The sequence below is a fragment of the Pangasianodon hypophthalmus genome, chromosome 14, assembly GCF_027358585.1.
Source record: "Pangasianodon hypophthalmus isolate fPanHyp1 chromosome 14, fPanHyp1.pri, whole genome shotgun sequence".
Taxonomy (NCBI): Eukaryota; Metazoa; Chordata; class Actinopteri; order Siluriformes; family Pangasiidae; genus Pangasianodon; species Pangasianodon hypophthalmus.
In genome coordinates this window covers 17126594-17147680 of record NC_069723.1, presented here as the reverse complement: position 1 = coordinate 17147680, position 21087 = coordinate 17126594, and the positions used below count along the sequence as shown (strand labels likewise).

General features: G+C 38.0%; 1 protein-coding gene across 4 annotated transcripts; it reads right to left on the bottom strand.

Moving 5' to 3' along the window:
* Positions 1-1691: 1691 nt before the first annotated feature.
* etv1 (ETS variant transcription factor 1) lies at positions 1692-20198 on the bottom strand. 4 transcript variants are annotated; one of them, XM_026935102.3, is made up of 13 exons: positions 20038-20198; positions 19479-19648; positions 19165-19243; positions 18823-18870; positions 14770-14823; positions 11368-11497; positions 9951-10142; positions 8204-8451; positions 6745-6813; positions 6579-6647; positions 5031-5200; positions 3428-3529; positions 1692-3248 (listed from the first exon to the last, which is right to left on the bottom strand). In XM_026935102.3, the coding sequence occupies exons 1-13, from the start codon at positions 20180-20182 to the stop codon at positions 3027-3029; spliced, it is 1698 nt and encodes a 565-aa protein (XP_026790903.1). In that variant the 5' UTR covers positions 20183-20198; the 3' UTR covers positions 1692-3026. The 4 variants fall into 4 exon arrangements, with proteins under 4 accessions (XP_026790903.1, XP_026790904.1, XP_053095958.1 ...); XM_026935103.3 differs by having other exon boundaries at positions 19479-19645; XM_053239983.1 differs by lacking the exons at positions 19165-19243; positions 19479-19648; positions 20038-20198 and adding an exon at positions 18977-19145.
* Positions 20199-21087: the final 889 nt, after the last annotated feature.

Below are 21087 nucleotides of genomic sequence, written 5' to 3'. Positions count from 1 at the left end.
TACACACACACACACACAGATATATGTATATATATATATATATATATATATATATATATATATATATATATATATATATATATATATATATATATATATATATAAATATAACTTCCTTTGTGAATGGAAACTATGAAACCTTTCTTTCATCAGGATTCCTTTATTAACTCCTCAAGGTCCACAAACTAAAACAGGATTTTGAGGGTGGAGAAGGTTTTGCATGATATTTCAATCTGAGATATTTGAATTAACCACCATCATTTGTGTCCTCTTGAGAACCGTGACGATCATTTTACCAGACAAATTTTACCACAGCTTTGTGCTAATACATGTGCATGTCTGTCTGTGGCATTGCTGTTCAACTATATTCGCACAAAATTGGGGCTTTTTTGAAAAGGAGAGATTCCACTGTGATTTTTTACAAAAGACTTTTAGTGTCAGGCTCCATAGGAGAAGAAGGAGAAGAAGAAACAACCCTATTTGACATTAAACCCTAAAGCAAATTAATCAGTCACCTTGTCACCTAAGCTTGAGGATTAGTGCCATTTTAAAAAGGTGTGTTAACACAAGGGTACATTTGTAGTCTCACCTTTCTTGGTTTTCTTGGTTTTGTGGAACTTGAAATGATCCTCACAATTTCTTGCCTTTTTTTTTTTTTTTTTCAAAATAATGTTTTAATGCACAAAGTTCTACATAGGCTTGCTTGAAATGAATCATTGCTTATGTTCATTACCCAATCTTCACCCAGTATTGTATTTAGATTTTTTTTTTAAACTTCATGTTTGTCTACATAATGCCACTAACGTGTCTTAATCAGGTAGCCACTGAAAATCTTACAAGTGGTGAATGATTAGCTCACTCTGAGACTTCACTCCCATTCCCACTGGACTCGCAGCCACAGAGACAAAGCTCAGGGTTGATCTGAAGTGTAGGACACACCACTGGTTTGCAAGCTGGGTTTTTCCATGTGAGCCTGTCAGGAACACTTTTAACAGGACCACAGACTGTCTTTTAAATGAGCTATTTGCTAAACAAGGAATATTATCATGTTGCACAGAACTGGAAATATCTACTTGAAAGTTCCAAATATACAAACATGAAATAAACAATAAAAAAGCTACAAGAGCTCATGTGTTTTGATTTCTGTTACACACACACACACGTACGCACAGCTGGATGGAGCTGGATTGGAGCTGAGCACAGACAGTATCTTTTAATCTAGTTAAATCATAAGCAAGTGGCACCAAGCATTAAAGTTTTTTTTTTTCATTCACTGTCACATTTGAAAAAAAAAGTCCATTCAGAACCCTAGACTTTACAAATTGTAGGTCCACATAAAACTGTCCTTTCTAAACTTTTACTTAATAAGACAGAATGCTGAAATCTTTCTTAAATTTAATGTGGTTCAAGTTTAAATTAGATATTGATTTTCCCTGGACTGTCTTTTGACTAAATGCATTGTGGTCGGATCTCTAACCATGAAAAAACCCAAAGCTCGTAGACGTATAATGGCAGATTTTTCCCATCAAAAAAGGTTTCTTAAAGCTGTAATTTTAGCTAAGCAACATCCCTAAAGCTCAAGCATGTATTATCATTATCATGCCTATTTACGCTGACTTCTGTGTGAGTTTGTGTTGTAGTGGAACAGCAGCCCAAAAATGAATTTGATTGTTTGAGGAGTGACAACTCAATTGTATTTCAACACCGTTTTATTACAGAAGTGTAGCTATTGCCAGTTCCTCCTCAATGCTGAATATATTTTTACATTCAATAAACACTGACTTTTTTTTTCTGCTGTAAAAAAGACAAAAACATGAATGAGTGTACTGCAGGGCATAGCTGCCATCTGTTATGAAACAACTACATGTATCCAATCACATGAAAAAGCAGCATTGATGTGTAGTAACCTGAATATACATGTTCATATGTTCAGAGATTATGGAGGAGTCAATGGAAATGAAACATTTATCTCAAACCTTTGACTATGAATTCTTAAAAAAAAATTTTTTTAATTGTCTACAATGTACATATTAATTATGATATAGATATGGCCTAGGAATGTGTGAAATTATGAAACAATAGTTTCCTTTAAATAATGGATTGAAGTGGATTGATTGGCATACCCTGTAAAATAGATATTTTTTTAAATCTCAGAAATGAAAGAAATTAAATGACAACAGCATAGGGTCAAACCAGTTTTCAAATCTTAAACAATCAGTCATCAGGAATGTTTATTTCTCTATTTTCTCCATGTTCAGGATGGACCTGATCGTCCAAAAGAAACAAATAACACAGACATTTGTAGTTCCTCTGTTGTAGTACTTCATCACTTATTTCTTAGTAACAGGTAAGTGCATTTTATGGGATCTTGCTCACCCGTTGAATTGTGAATCACCTCAAACGTGTGCTTGTTTCATTTCACGGTGGAGAGTTTGATAGGCTTTATTCTGATACAAATACACTGAATTATTAGCTGCTACTCAGCATGACACCAAGTAGATGGGTAATGAAAATAAATGAGCACTCCACAAATGATTTAAAGAGATCTTAGTAAAAGAGGTTGAGATTTATTCACCCACATTCTCCAGACTAGAAACCTGTCTAAATAGATGAACACATATTTCCAGAAACAGCCAATTTCTCCAGAGTTTGCCCTGTGTGAATCTGGCATGCTCAAATTCCCCTCGATTTATTGAAAAAGAAACAAACATCAAAGGAGCGACTACCGTAACTAGGACAGTAGGGTTTACACGCTGCCCGTCTCTGTCCATAAAGTGCACTCTTTGTCCCGGGGAACGACGGAGACGACAGAAAGAGGAATCCGGAGAAGTCCTGATCTCACACAAAATTCATAAGAATTCTAATGACTGAGCATTTTTTGTTGGATTTCATATGAATGGAGTTGTAAGAGAAGCTATGAGCGATAACCCCTCCACCACTGAAACGTTCATAACTTTTCATACTAGTTGTGAATTCTTACGAATTTTAAAAGGTGAGACCAATGTGGCAGAGTCTGTGCTTGATGATCAGTAGACGTAGCCTTCGCTGTAAGGGTGGGGGTTGCAGTAGGCTCCGTCCTGAACGTATGCCACGCTTTCGTCGTAGTGTGACAGTGGCACTGTCTCCTCTTCGTTGATCTGCCTCTCCATGTCGGTCTTCAGCACGGGCCGCTGATTGTCAGGGAAGGCCATGGAGAACAAGGCCTCGGGGTCGCACACAAACTTATACACGTATCTCTCACCTGCCACCTACAGAGCAAAAAAAAAAAAAAAAAAGAGGAGATCAGTTTCTCTTTATGGTGCTGCTTGAACATGGACGTGAACATATTTTACTAGCTTTGTAATAGATTTTTGCAGAAAAGGTAATACATATTACATAAAATGTAATACATTTTTTCATAATGCATTAGCTTTGTCACATCCTTTACCTTCTGCATGATCCCTTTCTCGTAGTAGTAGCGTAACGAGCGGCTGAGTTTGTCGTAGTTCATGGCAGGGCGATTCTTTTGGATCCCCCAGCGTCGTGCCACCTTCGGAATAAAAAATGGCCATAAGCACAAAAGAAGAATTCATTAATTCTCAACCGCAATCGGTCTTTATCATGGAATAGTCTCTAATTATATACGACACATATTATTTTAGTCTCTAAAACTCCTTCAGGTGGACATGCTGTATGTATCATTAGAGATGTGCTCATTAGGATGAGTGAAGCATGGCAGATGTTATGGCACCTGTCTGTATGCCCCCTGCTTCTTTTTCAAATCTCCCTCCCTCTATTCTCCCTGAACCTGCCACAGTCGGCCTTTTTTCATTCACGTCGTCCACCTGCCTGGTCAAACCCTGCAGCCCTGGGTCACCTGATGGCATGAATTGGCCCCCTGTCCCCTACAGCTGCCCAATGGGCCTGTGCCAGCTTCCTCCACACACACACACACACACACACACACACACACAGTCTAAAGGGAGCTCTGCTGTGCTGGTAGCAGCTCACAAACGCAGCACTGTTAGTCTCCTTGAAAAACCTCAGCCAGTCAACATAGCTTTCGCTTTCGAAATATTTAGCAGTCAGCTCTCTGCTGCATGTTGTGTTTGGATGGACATAAAAGCTTGCTGTCTATTAAACAAGGCCTGGCCTTCTTTATGGCCATCAAAACATGGCCATGAGTTCAGACTCAACATTTAACATGGTGGTTTGAAGGAGGAGTGAAAATAACTTGATTTGACTAAATAGGTTTGGCTTAAATTTGGTAAACTGGATGAAGAAACCAAGTGATGAAGTAAGTCACAGCATATTAGTGCTGGAGCACCTGATTTAACACCAGCCTTATCTAGTACTAATGTCAGTGAAATGTAATTAACGTCATTAATGCAGTGTTTAAACGCAATTTTCTGAACAACAATGCACCATGAATAATTACTTAACTAAAAATAAACAACTTATTTTTTATGTTCTGTTTATGTTCAAAGTGATCAGTTCTTTATTTTCTAATCCAAGTAAAGCATGACACTTTCACATGTCTGCATACCTGACATCAGGAGGATTCCCACAAAACTGTAACATGAATGTTGTTTATATTGCTAATAATTGTGGCTAATCACTAAATTGTTGGTTTATTATTCAATTATTTATTTTAAAGTGTATTATAAGGAAAGTACATCTTTGTAGTTGAATACATTTCACAATCATATTGCTATACATAATGTGTAATTTTTCTCATTATGAGATTATGATCAAACAACAATAATATTATTATGCCTATTTCTACACTTTTTAAATTTTAAGCTTGAAATGGTGGTAGATAATTTACCTTCTTTCTAAAACTAAATGCTAGAAAATAAAGTAACATTTGCTGCAGAGCCAGTTTCAAGCTTGAAGTTAAAAATGGCTAGAAATAATTGGTCTTAATAATCTTTAATAGCTCTTAATGAGAAATATTATATAAATTTATATTATGAAAAATATTTTCACTTAATAGGACATCATCTGTTGCAGTGAAGTACTGAAGATAGGATTAACTTTGGTTGCAGTACCTCCTCAGGTTCAATGAGTTTGAACTCCATTCCTCGGCCAGTCCACGCTATGAAGTGGGAGTTGGAGGGGTCATCCAGCAGGGCCACCAGGAACTGCCAGAGCTGCAGTGAGCCACGCCTCTGATAGGTGGGACCCTCACGGTAAAGCCCTGCCTCCTGTTTGATGTCGCCTGCAGGCATGAAACAGCTGATCAGGTCAGGGTTTCAAGTGTGTTTTAACTGAAGAGTACAGTAAATCTCACAGGTCAGAATACAGGATGTTTCTGCCACTTAATCTCCAAAATAAAGCAGGTCTTAATAGTGGACAGCAATAAAGCAATGCAGATTTGCTTCATTTTAACAGGAAAACTGGAGTTTAGTCATATATAATGTAATTATCCATAATACTAGGAAATAATCTTTCATGTAGAGGATCCCTAATGCTAGAAAAATGACAAGTAATAAGTAATAATATTAATAATAATAATAATATTAATAATAATAATAACATAATAAGTATCAAATGATAAGTATCATATGGCAATATCTCAAAATATTTAGTGTTGACAGGCAAACAGTGAACACATGTAAAATAAAATAAAAATATTTAGTTATTTAGAAAAAACTTTACTTTTTAATGGTTAAATATTATTTAAAGGAAAATTAAACAATCTGTACTGAAATTTACTTTATTAGTATATTGAAATATATTTAATTTCTTATCAATTACAGTTAGTAACACCTGGGCTGTGAAAACAGAAAAGTGTACCCTCTGGACAAACAAACAAACAAACAAACAAACCCCTGTAATGTTTATGCTTTTAATGGGAGTGAGATTTTACGTTTGTTAATTTTTAAGATATTATAGATAGTTGAATCTGTCTGCTTTTTTACATTACCACTTCATTTGGCATGAAAATAATGCAAATGAGAAATTCATTTCTCAGAATTTATTTCACTGCCTGTGTAAAACTGAAACCCAGCAGCTATTTATGACGTTATATTAATAATTTTAGTAATATACATTAACAGTAATTGTTTTGGACACTGACTTTAATTGAATCAGTTTAGAATTATATTATCCTAACTATCTCTTCATAGATGAAAGCACAACATGCCAGAACCCATACGCACGCACGCACGCACGCACGCACCCTGACGTCACTGTTCCACTAGTTTGCATGAGTGTGTTTAATCACAAAATGTTAAGGTTACTAATTTCCAGGCAGTAAGAAACTGAAGATCCGATTTCATCAATAGCAGGTGTTATGCATGAATAGATTGCAGCAATTAGTGCTGTGTGTTAGGCGTGTACATATGTTTAGATTTATATTTAGATAAAATATGTGCTGTTATAATACATGAAAAAAAAAAGCAGATGGCTTTCAGACAGCTTTCAGTTACACGCAGGTGTATTCTCAAACAGCAACAGCATTCATCTTAGAATCCTTCAATAAATAAAACTGTGTACAGGTGAATAAATCTACATTTCTGATACATTTGGATAATAGACTGAGATCTTACTACCTAATGTCTACAATGATGATTACATTCCAAAATAAAAGTTACCTTCAGCCTTTTCTGGTACTACACATGTGTCATCATAGAAATGCCTGGCGCCTTTATCAAACATGCAACCTGCAGCAACAAGACATGTCTTATTACTATGGACAGATGAAACACACAGGACCTACTTTACTTTTAGATATAACAAATGTTAAGCTTTAAACAATACCTTCAGTTCTGTTTGCATGTGCCAAATAACCCTCTTGTCTCAGGTAAACCGAGTGGCAGCTAGGCACTTCTGCAGAACATAAAGAAGGAAATAAAGAAATAATTGAATAGGAATACATTTCCAATGCCATGAATTAAAATATAACACAGGCAAATAAAAGGATCAAACACCTGCAAGCATGTGGCACTATATTTTTCATTTCGTTATCTCGTATTGTAATTCAATCAAAGCAAAGGTGCAGTTTCTAAGTGAATGCTCAATAAAACAGCTAACCCTGTTCATTTGAGCCTATAAAGATCTTTCAAGGCCTCATCCAAGTAATGGCCCTGTCGAGGAAATTACTGTTAATTAAATTAGCCACTGCCCTCCCATCCTCTCTACAGCACACAACAAACATGCTCTTTTTATGGGACTAAATTCTTCTAAATGACAAGGTGAAGACATAAAACATGCCAGTTTTCCACCCTTGAAGTAAAATTAGTTGTAATGAAATTTCATATAGGTTTGGTTTCGTATAGGCTATACAATTTTGAGTATATACACATACAAAATAGAAAATATAAATATCTCAATATAATGTACTATATACTGTCATGAATATAAGCATCAAATAATAGATTCTGAATCTGAATTATAAATACATTTTCAAATTTATTTCCCCAAAATGCAAAGCGACATGTCTGTTTCTCGTGAGAGGGGATTAGAGCATGTGTCCTGATTCACATAACCACTACAGGAAGCAGCTGAGGGCCAGACGCTACATTCCTTCCTGACAGGCTGCTCCAGTGTACCTCTACGTTTTTTTTTTTTTTTTATGAATGAACAGCAAACGCCACTTCATTCATGCCAGAGCTGAGCCAATAGCCTGGGGGCCCCGGGGGAGAGATTATAGGGGCCCTTCTCTCCTCCCTGCTCCAGCCAGGCCCTCAGGAAATGAGACCAGAGCCCCTTTTCTCTACTAATGCACTAATTCTATCAGTCACCCCATCCCTCACACAGCCACGGTCTGCCTTTAGAGAAAAAAAAACAAAAAAAACAGCATTTACCGGAACAGTCTCAGACTCTTTCCTGTCATACTTGTAGGGAGGTTAGTACTCGGCTGAGGGGAGGTTATTAGCAAATTTAGGCTGACTGTTCCCGCTAACCAAATGCTAAACATCTGTGTGCTATGTATAATTAATTCATTTGTAAAAATGCACTCCAGAAGAGGGGACATGCTGAAACGTGCTCTGGTGAGCACAAACACACACACACTGAGACAAGGAAGAGTTGGGTTAAAATGTGACTAAAACCAAAAATAAGATACCATTATACTGTATTGTATTCTTTCTATAAGGTTTGCTTAATTTACACACATGACCCTGTGTGAAAAAATCTTACTCTAACATCTACAGAGCAACGTCTTATTCCTTAACATATAACCTATTAATATGTGCTTTTTTGTGTTTATGTAAATCACCTGAGTCATAGGTGAAATCTCGTGGCTCTTGCTTTATCATCATAGAAGGAGGGTAAGATTGAGGCAGGGGGGCTCCCACCATGAGTGGATGCTCAAACAGTGGATCTGAGTATTCCTGCTTAAACCCTTGGGACTGGAAGGGAATGCTGGGTTCAGACATTTGTCTGTGGTACAAGGGACGTCCGTCTCGCCCCATCGCAGCTGGAGAAGGGAATGAATGACACGGCTCTGACAACTGACGTCGGAACCTGAGGAAAGTCATTACAATAGCAAAGTCAGCATGGAAACTGGACTGTTTACATAAATTACAACTGAACTTTTTTCATGAATGTTATATTGGTTATCTGTTATATTGGTTATCTGAATAAACTTTTTCCCAGTGAAAATCAAGAAAAAGGCCACAATACTCATCTCATAATTATTAATAATCATCCAGCATAACTCATACTTTAGTCCCGTCCCTAGGGCAGAAAACATAAACTTCTCTCCCTCAGCTACTCGAGAGCTCAACTCATTGCTGAATACTATTTCAATTTGAAATAGAAAAATGTTTTTCTGCATTGAATTGCTTCTGTATATTTGCATTCAACTCAGATTGGATCAGCCTCATTTAGAGTTATTATTAAGTTATACTTCTACATCTCTTGTATCACATTAGTTATTATTTAATGTGGCATTTTTAATGTCTTCCTGTTGTCTTGTGCTTTATTGTTGACTTGCGCACACACAGAGCCATACCAAACCCACCAACATTGTTGTGCGGAAATTAAATTAAAAAAAAAATCATCATTGTTCCCACTGTCCCACTTATTTAGGATAATGACATTTTTTCTTACTGTCCTTCTAGTTTGTTGACATTAAATAATTAATGATAATCTTCTGCCATCAGTGTTTTGCAAAGTATCTTTATCCACTAAACAGTTTTCACATTTCAAAAATTTCAATTGTTGTGAAAGACCCAGTTTACAATGTCAAATGCTTTCTCTGCTTCAGAAAAAAAGCTACGAGACACTTTTTACGGTCAATCTTTTCTGACACTGATTTCATCCATCCAGTACTGTTGTGTTGTCCTGTCTAGTTAGAGTACAATGTCCTGTGTATTAATTTACACTATATTTTGTACTCATCTTACACTTTAGGTAATCCTGTGTACTGTGCTACTGCATGCTCCTGAAGAAATCACATTTTATATGGAGGAATGACAATAAAACTCAGTTGCTTTGACTTCAACCGATACTATAATTGATTTGGTTTTTGTTTCAGTGTGAATTGTTAATAATATATTAATGATAATATTTAAAGAATGTGTTCCTTCGATAAATCTTAGTTGTTTTTAATGTATAACAGGAGGTATGACTGACCCCAACCTCTCGGTAAGTACTTTAATAATTATTTTCACATCTTTAGCAATAAGCGGTAATATACCTAGAGGATAGTATTGGACGTTTGTCTGGTTTATATAGTTATATAGGTCAATATAGATTATTGCTGACTGTGGTTCCCAGAAATTCTGATAAGAAACTGACTAATCCTGGAATCCTGGGATCAGAAACTGCTTGCGGTAGATCAAGCACATCTCTCCAGTATTTAATAAGCGTCAATAAATCTTGAATTTTGACTGTGCATAATGGCATTTAACCATCATAACCGTTTAAACACTCTATGTACCAGGTACAGGTATATATCTGATATGACCTATATGTATAAGTAGCTCAAGCCTGTTTTGGCTCAGTATTTGCATAAATACCTGTGGTCAATGTTGTAGGTGGTGTCGGGGAGGGGCTGTGGGCCGCTGAGGTGGGGGTATGTTCTGTCTGGTTTGGGGGTGAGGCCAGCACTGGGAGACACATGGTGCTGATGGGGAGACACAGGCGTGCTGCAGGGCGTAGTCGCAGGACTGGAGCCCTTCATTCCTGCTGCATGCTTTTGCTCGTAGGCACTGCAGTCATCAGGGAATGATAGGAAATTGGTTAGAGCCATAAAGATTTGCAGAAAAGAAGCTCTATCAGGATAAGCTGATGGAAATATATGTAATTGTGTACATTAGCTGGAGAACTTTGTTTAACTACCTTGCACATGAGAACTGCAGCTGACATCAACACTTCAACTTTGACTTTGCAAATGCAATTATGTGCCATTCAGACTCATTTAAACATAACATGCACATTTCTACCATTTCATCCTTCAGCTCAAAAGAGAACATCGTTCGCACTGAGCTCGCTAGTTTAGCTCAGGTGTCATCAAGCTAGTCGTATTTTTCAGCACTGTGTTCGTTTGAGTCCAATTTACACTCTTTACAACATGGAATGTCATGAGTGTATCATCAAATCAATGGAAAGATGACTGTAACCAGGCAACCATGTTTCATGTGGATGGTTGTCCAAGTGGAGAGAAAATTAGGTACGTGCATTGTGATGTAGTAATTGCTCTTTTTTTGCCCTTTTGGTTTTAGATGCACCTGCTGTTTTGTTTCACCTTGCACAATTTCTTCTGAATGAAAAATTGGGAATTGGGGGTGGGGGGTTGTAAATTATGAATATTGCACCACTTCACCCAGACTGGAAACTTGAGGCACAAGGATCTCAGACATGAACAACATAGGATTGTACCCATGTACTGTGCAATATATACTAAGTAAATATTAGGAGACAAATTTGCAACATGCAATACACACAGCAATAGACTACATTATGTTGCGCACACACAAATGTGAATCACACTACGGTTGAACAGGACAAAGCAGACATGGACTGTGGGTTTCTATGGCTGCTGAAGAAATTAATCAGTGAAAAATTAACAACAGCAAGAAAAGCCAGCAGGACAGTTAAACAGGGGGAAAAAATAAAGGATTCAAAGTTCTTTAATATTGCACTTACATATTGTGAAGATGATGGGATATTTAGAAATTCTGCCTGTCTCTTATAGCATTATCAATGATCCAGTTACTACACAGAAACTAATAGAAAGTGTATGAAGTCATGAATGTAACATCTAAGGGGGAGTATAATGGGTTAAAGGAGCACTACAGTCTTGTGGTTTTCATTGTCCTATAATCTTTTGTAATGTTTTTCACAGAAAAGGCCAAATAGACCTCATTCTGAATCTTATCTGAATGCTGTATTGGTGAATTGTGTGTGTGTGTGTGTGTGTGTATTTGACCATACCTGATATTGTACATGCATTTCTCTCCATAGTGGAGCTTGAAGGGTCTCTCCTGACTGCAGGCTGATCCCAGATTAGCACAGGGGCTGTGGGGCTCACGCTTTATCCTCAACTGCAGCCCGTGGAATGCCACTGTATACATGTGATAGAGAGAAAGAGAGAAAGAACCAATGAACATAATGAAGAAATTAAAAATTCACTGATAAGAGCTTCAGCTACCAACAAAGTGCTGAAACACCCTAAGAAAACCAATTTAATGAGCTGTTAAACCACATGTAGTAATACAAAAAGTTAACCAAAGATGAAACATAATTAAATTTATTTCACTGTGTCTAAGAGTCATGTCATTTCCTGGCGTGGGTGTGACACACTGAAAACGCATGCTCTCTTTTAGCTATATGCAGATATCGCCCAGACAAGAAGGATATCATTGATCATGTGGCTCTCTCTCGCTCTCTCTCCCTTCGCCTTCCCACACCATTCCCATTTCTCATGCCTTAAAGGGCTGTTAAGAGCTGAACGACTGCTGATGAATCTCCTGTCCTTCTGAGAAAAGATCAACGCTAAGTCAGTTAGCCTAGCGAAGCAGCTCTTAGTCAGTCTGTACAGCATTGAGAAGTAATGCGGCACCACTGCTGCCACTCACTGAGGGCGGATTGGGCTACACCTGGAAAATATTCATTTTCATTAGTTATCAAACCACCTGGACATCTGTCTATCCATCCAGCTTTCCACCCATCTATATATCCATTCCGTAATGGATAAATAAAGGTTGGAGAGTCTATAAAAAAAAATCCTCTAGCAGCTGTCCTCACCATAGTGGAAAATCATAGAGACTAATTCCCAACCCCCTGAGAGAATTGACCTTTTATGATCATTGATCGGAGGTTAAAAAGGCAAAGATAAAGACCTCTGACAATGTCGAACAGAGTAACACTCGTTAAGCAGTGGCTCCATTGCCGTAATTATGAGGGTGTAATGAGGGTGGAGATGCGTTATTACAACTGATGATGATGGATTCTGACTTGACCAGCCACAAGGTTTCAATTTCACTAGCTATTTACATTAAGTCTACTTTTTCTTTTTCTGAGCAAACAAAGCATTGTGTAACAAACTGTCTATCACAATTAAAGGGTAGATAAAACACATGGGCAATGGATAACATAATGCATTTAAAATTATGCTGATATTGTGATAATCAGTACCAGCAGGTGTATTACTTACTGTAATATCAGTACATCAAAGCACTAATCATTTTATTACCACTGGAAAAGAACAAAAAAATTCAAAAATCCAATACTGTTTTCATTACAATAATATTTACAGATAATTTTCTATGGCCCAAAACAAGAACCACTTAAGGTACAGAAAAATACACCATTATAGATTTTAGTCTGAGGAACAAAAGTATATAAATCAATACAAAATGTATTTGCTCTTCAGTGAAGCTAAACCCTATTTTCAGCGGGGGACGTCATGCGTGCGACTCTTTCAAGATTGCAGCAATTACAGACACATTGATTTCTCTTAATGGATGGCATTATGAGGGATTTGTCTGTGGCATTTGCTGGTATTATTCATTTCCTCAAAATGTGGATGATAGTTTAAAGAACTATAAAGTCTCACAGATTTCCCATTCACATTAGCACATTTCCGATTGTTATGGAAAACAGAATATAGTCACAATGTATAACGTGATTAATAATAATAATAATAATAATAATAATAATAATAATTTTAGTCACATGTAGGTTTTCTGTAAATATATAACAAATGACTAATTATTGCTTTGCACTCCTGACATGGGTTTCTTGCTTACAATATTAGAACAGAATAGTCAGAAAATCATCAGACATGTTGATAAATGATTAAGGGCTGTACATATTTTTTTTTATTAATAATAATACAGTTTTATTGAGGCAAATCTTGCATTTATTAAAAACCATGTTATTAAATAAACTGGTAGATAATGAGAGTATGAAAGGTCAACTGAGGAATCATAAGTTCTTACAGATACAGAATGAAAACTATTCTGTTTTCATTCACTTTTTTTCAGCTGTTACATAGTCTTTATCCTGAATGCACTGAGTAAAATATTGAGCCTTTCTTATTAAAGATAATAACACAGTGTTATAAAGTGAACTTCTAAGCTGCATATCAGACTGTTTTTTTTTTAAAGAAAAACTCCCTACAAACCCAAACATCTACATTTCCCAGCACTTAGGTTTAGTTTCTCTCAAATCCCTCTAGTTTATTCAGATTCATTTTGTCTCTTTTATAGCCCTGTGCTTTGTGTGGTTGTGTGCTAAAGGAAAGTGAGCGAGAGGGGCCGTGCCAGCGTGGACACATATGGGAGGGCTGCATGCTAGGCTGCCTGTTCAGGAGCGCCACAACCGCGCCCTCGCCCTCCCACCATCTGCCTGTCCCTCCTCTCCTGCCCTGCTCTTCCCTTGCATGCATCCACAAATGCCAGCTAACAGCACTGAGCCGGCTCAATGACACTGCACTACAGCGCACAGGGACGCAAAGTGGATGTGTATTTAAAAATATACATCCGGTACACAAACCACCAGCTGATTCAGAACAGTAAGTGCACAATATCTACTATTGTGAAGAATTATATTAGGCGAAGCACTATTTTATTCTGAAGTGAGGTCACACAATAAATCCCTGGCCGTTATAAATGCTGTTATTGTAATCTCACAGTCCTAACTGTGTGTTTCACGCTTTACACCCAAACACTGAGCCAAGAACTCCTGATTTAACTCATGATGAGGAGAAATACAGCCGGCTACAGTACTCTCATAAGCAACAGTATTGTGTGCTGCTTGGTGAACTTCCGTCACAAGACAAAGCCCCGTTTTTTTCAGCGTCCTCAATGCGGCGGTGTGTTTTGGCTTCTCTTTAAGACATAAGCTGGCCTCATACCCCACTGTGCCACACTCAGTCCATGCCACTTCCGATACTGGCACTGAATCTGCTGATCGCCCCGAGCCAAGTCTACTTCCTATGGCCATTTAAAGTAGTACCGGAGCTAGCCACACACACACACACACACACACACACACACACACACACACACACACACACACCACACCACACCACACCACACCACACCACACCACACAACCTACAACTCAGCCTTACATCTACTTACAGAGATAGCAATAAACTGATATGAAATATTTTACTAAACAATGCAATACATATCTACTACAGTTTTATAAAACCTGATCTGAAAACCTTATTCTGTTTTTTTTTAATATGCTAATTTTATATATAGCTTTTGTTGCATGTAAAACAGTGAGTGATTATTTTACTATTAAGTGTCAAATCATGTTAAACCTTCAGTAATTTTAGAAAGGTACAGTACAAAAAGCAAAATAAAAATTTATTATACTTACGGTTTTCACCCTGAAAGTCAGGAACAAACTGCTCATCGTTGTCCGGAACTTGAGCTGAACAGAGAAAAGAAAAAAAGACGAGAACAGGACCAGATTAGTTTCTTTCCTCCTTGCCTGTGGCTAACTCGAAGAGTTAACACAATCTGTATTTAAGTCATTTCCTCTATTAAGCTCCAATGATTTAAACAGTAATGAATCAAAAATCGTAATCCTACGCATGAGGACATTTATTCATTTATAACAAAGGAGACATATCCTCTAATTATGTCAATAATCTAATTTAGACTTCATTTGCTGAACAGAACAGGACCCTGCGTGTGAAACACATCCTAAATCTCTGTCAGTCATGTTCTGAGATAAAATTCTATGAGTGAGGGTTAAATCATCACATCGAAAGAAATATTATGTTTTTGAGCAATCCAAGCACCAAAATACTCATAACACTAAATCTTCCTTTGAGAATATATCTGCAATGTTTTCTACTCTCTTTGTTTTGATGAGTGTTTTTTTTTTTCTTTGAGGCAAGACAGGGGGACAGCCATGCACCCAAAAAAACACCCATTGTTCACACCGTCTAATTGGGACACGTCCCCACTGGTGAATGCACCTGTACCTGCCGCGTCGGCTCTCCTCCAAACCAAGCATCTCTCCTCCACTGCTGCCTAATGCTAAAATAATGAATCCTTCAGTACAGACAGCAATCACGCTTGTTCATGTTTATGTTCCACACATTTTACACTTTGAGTGTGTGTCTGTTTCCCACAAGCCCGATCTGGTGTAAAAGCCAGTGAGGCAAAAAGCAGTATGAGACCTCTGAGCGCCAGGCTATTAGCACGTTCATTTTGGAGTGATAAATATGGATTTCCATTTTCACACCAACAGTAACATGTCAGGACACACAAATATAAATATACAAATACACTGCACTTTTATTTGGTTTAATGAGGGCAATAAGTTAAGTTTTTGCTTTCTTAACACACACACACACACACACTCACACTCTCGTGTCCACTCTAACACATATTGCATGCAAAGCAGTTGACAGATGACTTATCTTTATGGTACAAGCCTGTGTGGTTATAAAGGTGTTTAAAAGCTCAAACAGCACTTCAAATATGCACAGCAACATCACCATTACGAAATGACCACCCATCTGACAGATTGCTCCAATTTTGTAACGAAAAAGGAGCTGATAACAGTCATGTCTACCATTTAGCTACTATCTTAGGATGAAATAAGAAAGAAAGGAGGCACAAAAGACAAAAGAGTATAGGTTAATGCAAATGAGAGGGAGATGAAGAGACAGGGAGAAGGAAGAAAGCTGCAGGACTCAGCAGGGTGAATGAGAGAGCCTGTGAATGAGACAGCTGATCCAGGCAGCACTACTGAGGACGGCCTGGGAGTTGGAGCACTGCCGTCATTCACAGGGAAAAAAAAAAAGAGGCACACAGTGAAAATGCAGGCCTCGAATGGCTCAATCATTCCACACAGATGCACAATGGTACAAACACACTATTACAACTTCTCCGTACAATTCACATTAAAGCGACACTGGACAAGAGTCTGCCTTTATGACATGAACCTACAACCAAACTGACTTGACATGATAAATTATTTATAATTATTCCTACCATTTCAGAAGATGCTTCCCTGCATGACTTAGATAAAAATATCTTTTACAAACACATCTATATTTCCTAAAGGGACTTAGAGCTGGCTGCCCTGGCAAAAATGACACACGCATGTCAAATGACCACCCAATCACCTCTTTAGTCTCTCACATCGGAAATACTGTCTGACTCTCATACGTCTTCCTCTTCTTTCCAATTACCTGAGACGATAAATCTCTGAAATGATTCCAGTAGTTCTTCGTTTTGGTTCTAATGGACAGGAAGTCGTCTATTAAATCTAGCTACAATTTGCCTACAACCTCTGGCCACCGTGGCTGACTGATGTAAGACAGACTGAATTGGGTTTGTCACTATAATATCTACAGCAGTGGACAGTTCTTCTTTTTTTAATCCCCATCTTCCTTCCTGAGGCACTAAAATATTTAAATGATGTCTTATTCTTTTAAAGGCCCTGAGGTGGAATCGCTATAATCACACTGGCACTGAGGAAAGTAAAGTATCCTCAAATCTATTCCTAAGCGGGCTTCTCATTCGAAAATTCTTTAGCTCTACGATTTTCAAACGTGTTAAAGAATACATGACGATGGTCTAAGGTTATCAAATATTGAGATTCTTTCACACCTATGTGTGCGCGGGTCATATTTTAGTCCATTTGATGGTAATGATAATGTCTTTATACACATTTTATTACACTGAACATTTGTGAAGCACACAATAACTGTAAGGTCTATTACTGTAATTCACCAAGTTAATAATAAAATTAATAATAAACGTGTATAATTAATTTTATTCCTAAATGTCATGACTTAATTATAAATGTCCAATTATATTTCTTGACGCCAATATGGCAAAAAAGTGAAATCATAAACAAAAAACAAGAACATTAAGGTAATTGCTCATTTCGTGTACAGCACAGACCCTAAGCAACAAAGACGCAGATTGTGGAAATATGTCCCTAATGCAAAGCACTGGTCCTAGTTTTACAAAACTACTTTGCATAATTTTAATGTGACAATCTAGTTTGTTTATTTAAAATATGCACATAAAAGATGAGCTTGACCTTCTGGGTCAAACTGCTTGGAAAGATATTAGAAATCCAAACTACAACTTCTTGCAGGTTCTGATGCATATTCATGTATTATAAACTTCTCAAAAATATTTAAGGCAGTACTAGAATATAATAGTATAAGAAATAAGGGTTTTTTTAAAAACCCTCAAATCTGTGAATATAATTAACCATTTCAAAAAATAATACAAATTATTGAATTCTTACAAATATAAAGTCCAATCCTGTAACAAAGCCTACAAAATTTAAAAAAAAAAAATTCTATTAAAGTTTTTGTAAAGAATGGTCTAAACCAGCCATCTAACTTTTTTTATCCAGAATGATTTTTCTTAAACAATTTTGTGTTAAAAATCATACAAATATTTTAGTTTTCATAAAAATCACATTCACAAAAAAATAATGTTAGATTCTTTTAGTCAACTGATAATAAATAGACATTTTCCAATCATATATATTTAAGATTAGCTGTAATCAATACTTACTACTATAGTTACCTATCCAAAGATTTGGAAATTTTACCTCTTAAGATTTTTTCTGAATTATATACTAAACTTTTTCAAACACAAATAGCTACAAACATGTTAAATTGCCAGAAATATTGCAGGACAAAACATACACCACTAACCTAAAGGCCGGTGCTGCAAGCAAGAAGGAAACAAGACGCTGGCGCTCAAGTCCTGAAGCATCCCGTTACACCATAACAAGCATGTCTTTCCATCAGAAAAAATCAATCAATTCAGAAAAGTAAAAAAAAAAAAGAAATTGTGGAGGCTGCGGCTCAGACTGCAACCCTTCTGAGCATTTTCAAAAGTTGTCCATTTGTCCAAAAAGTGAAAAAACACTTAACATGCAGCACTGACAGCCGTAGTTCTTTAGGAAGATTCATATATAGACACTATAAGAGGATGTAAGGGAGAGAAAGACAGAAGCAGAGAGAGTGTGTGCATGTGTGAGAGAGAGAAAGAGAGAGAGAGGGAGAGAGGTGGTGGTGGTGGTGGTGGTGGCTCGGCTGCCTTAGCGTTTGCCAAAAGCGGGGGAGAAGAGAGTGAGTGCGATCGCAAGTTCTCCTGGTAATTTGTGATGACACTCGCAGTAGAAGCTCCTCGGTCTCCCTCTAGACTCCTCTGCCTCTTTAATGTATGCATGACACATGAGGTGCCTTCGCCACACACGCATTAATTGGACTGCATATTAGGCATTGTAACTTGAGGCATATTGCTTTCCCCTCCCCCACCTTATCGCTCTCTCCTCTCTTTCTCTGTCTTTAACACAAAAGCGCTTGTTGATCATCCAACTAACTATAGATAACTTCAACAAGGCCAAGCTTTTAACAAAACACACAAAAAAAATGCTTACCTTCTGCCAGCCAGGTCTCCTGAAGTTGGCTGAGATCTTGGAAAAGCTCTGCAACAAAGGACAGGCATGCAATCAGAAAAATTACCGCAGTGACGATCTTCGCTTATTTTACTTCAGATGTCAGTTTTTGCCATTCTAGTTCAACAACACACACCTCAGTCTGGATCTGAGAGCTGGAGGAGCATGTTGTGAAGCTTCTTCAGAGGCATGTGGTTTGTAATTGAGATTTTACAGCACAGAGTGCAGGTGGAAACAAGCAAATTGCATTTTGTGAAATGTTAAGAAGCCGTGAAATGAAGATTGCCTCTTTCAGCCACCCCCCTCTACATGTTCTGTGCTTACCCTCAGTGTCCAAAGCCAGGTCAGAGTTAATGAATTTCCTTTTCTTGTCTTTTGCCAGTCTGTTACTGCATGCCTTTCCCTGTGGATTTGAGGAACAGACAAACAAATCCATTTATCCCTAGATGAGCCAGGATGCTCAGACTGTGGTGTTAATTTTGGATTGAAATGAAAGGTTTTTTTTCCTCTCAAGATTTTCACTCTAAAGTTCTATCACCTGATGTGTAAGCTGTTTGATGAAATGTAATATGAATAGCCTACGTTTGTGTGCATCTGTGATACAGACCAGGCAACATGCAAACTTGCAGCCTACTTACATGTGCATGAATGAAAGGCACTCTCTGGTCGTAAAGTGTGTCCATTCTGCAGCAGTTTAGACTCTGACTCTGACTCTGGGAGATCTGAGTGGAGCTGTTAGCTGGAGCTGTGCGTTCAGTGCGCCGTCCGATCAGCGCCTGAGCTGCTCTGAGAGGATGGCTTGAAGCTGCTTTAGTGGAGAGGGAGGGAAATAAAAGCATGAATGAAGTGCTCGAACCCGCAGAGAAGGTCCGCTTTCAGATGCTCCATTCACTAAGACGCATACGAGCGTGTAATCTGCGTGCGTTCTGCGCTCCAGACGTGAAGTGCGCCTGAGCGTCAGCGCCGTTTAATGTCTAATCTGTCCGATTCATTTCATACAACAGGTATGAGCAGCAGGTAGGAGAAAGTAACACTTAAATTACGGCTGAATTAACACATTCAGGTTTGAATTCACTCTTGGAACACCGACTAAAAGCCACACGTTTGCGTTTATATTGCGCGCAACTGTGTTCGTGTAATTATCAGACACAACGGACTTTCCAAACTCAGCGATAGCAGCGGAAATGTCGCACTCACCTCTGTGAAACGCACCGCGTTGTATCCACAAGCTGAAGCGGGAAAAGGCGCTCAGTCTCCGCGTTCTCTCTGCACAGATTTCGGCGATCAGACCCGCGACTTCTCGGCCTCCCTTCAAAGCCGCGCCGCCGCTGCGCATTCTCATTGGCTCCGAGCGCCGCGCCGCCAAACCCCGGAGCGCCCCTTCTGCCCTCCACAGTCCTGTTTACACTCCTCTCACACGACTTACACCCAATTTACACAGATGTACAGCAGAAAAAAACAGGGTTGTCATGATCATCGGATTTTGGTTATGATTTGTGCCTTTTTTTTAGATAAAAAGTTTACCTATCTAACCCCATCTATCTGATTTATTTATTTTTTTTAATTCCTTGGACAGCCCTCTGTACACGCTCATAAAAACAGTACTAAAGTGTACTTTTCCTCATCCCTGGGGTGGCACCCTCTAGGCTAAATCTAATATAGCTTTACAATGTAGGCCGGTCTTTTACCTCTAGATGTGGATTTAGCATACCTTCAAAATATTGAATGTACATAAATAATACAGTAGTTAGTTTTTAGAGTCAAGTTTTAATAGCTAAACGATACACAATATAGGTACAGAAGATATACCCTTGAGGGTACCACCCCGTTGACAAGGAAAGCCACAGTTTAGTACCTTTTTTCCCAGGAGTGTGTATGCCTTTTCTTACAGTTTGTCTTGGGAAACCCATATGCACACAGCAATGTCCAAACACACAACTGCACAAGGAAGGAGAAAGCAAGAGAAAAAGTTAGGACCACTTCCAAACTCTGCTTGTCTCCTTTGTTTGAGGTGTGCATACTGTAGCTGTTGAAAGTAGCAAATAACTGCGAAGAGCAAAACCCATCAATCCTCCAGCCTGAACTCACATGCTATGCCTTATGTGTAGACATTTAAGGAATAGTTATTAAAAATTGACACAATGTTCACCCTTCACAGTAAGTGATCAGCCAAGATGCTGTATATTTTATGTCTGAAGTTCTTCTTTAGCTTTGCACTTGTGCTAAGAGGGTAATATAGCTAAGCAG

Coding starts and splice junctions, on each gene's coding strand:
- etv1 (XM_026935102.3), bottom strand. CDS start 20,182: ATGAGAATGCGCAGCGGCGGCGCGGCTTTGAAGGGAGGCCGAGAAGTC. Junction 6,814..8,203: donor AGATTTCACCTATGACTCAG/GTGATTTACATA, acceptor TATGTTCTGCAG/AAGTGCCTAGCTGCCACTCG. Junction 3,530..5,030: donor AACTCATTGAACCTGAGGAG/GTACTGCAACCA, acceptor TTTATTCCGAAG/GTGGCACGACGCTGGGGGAT.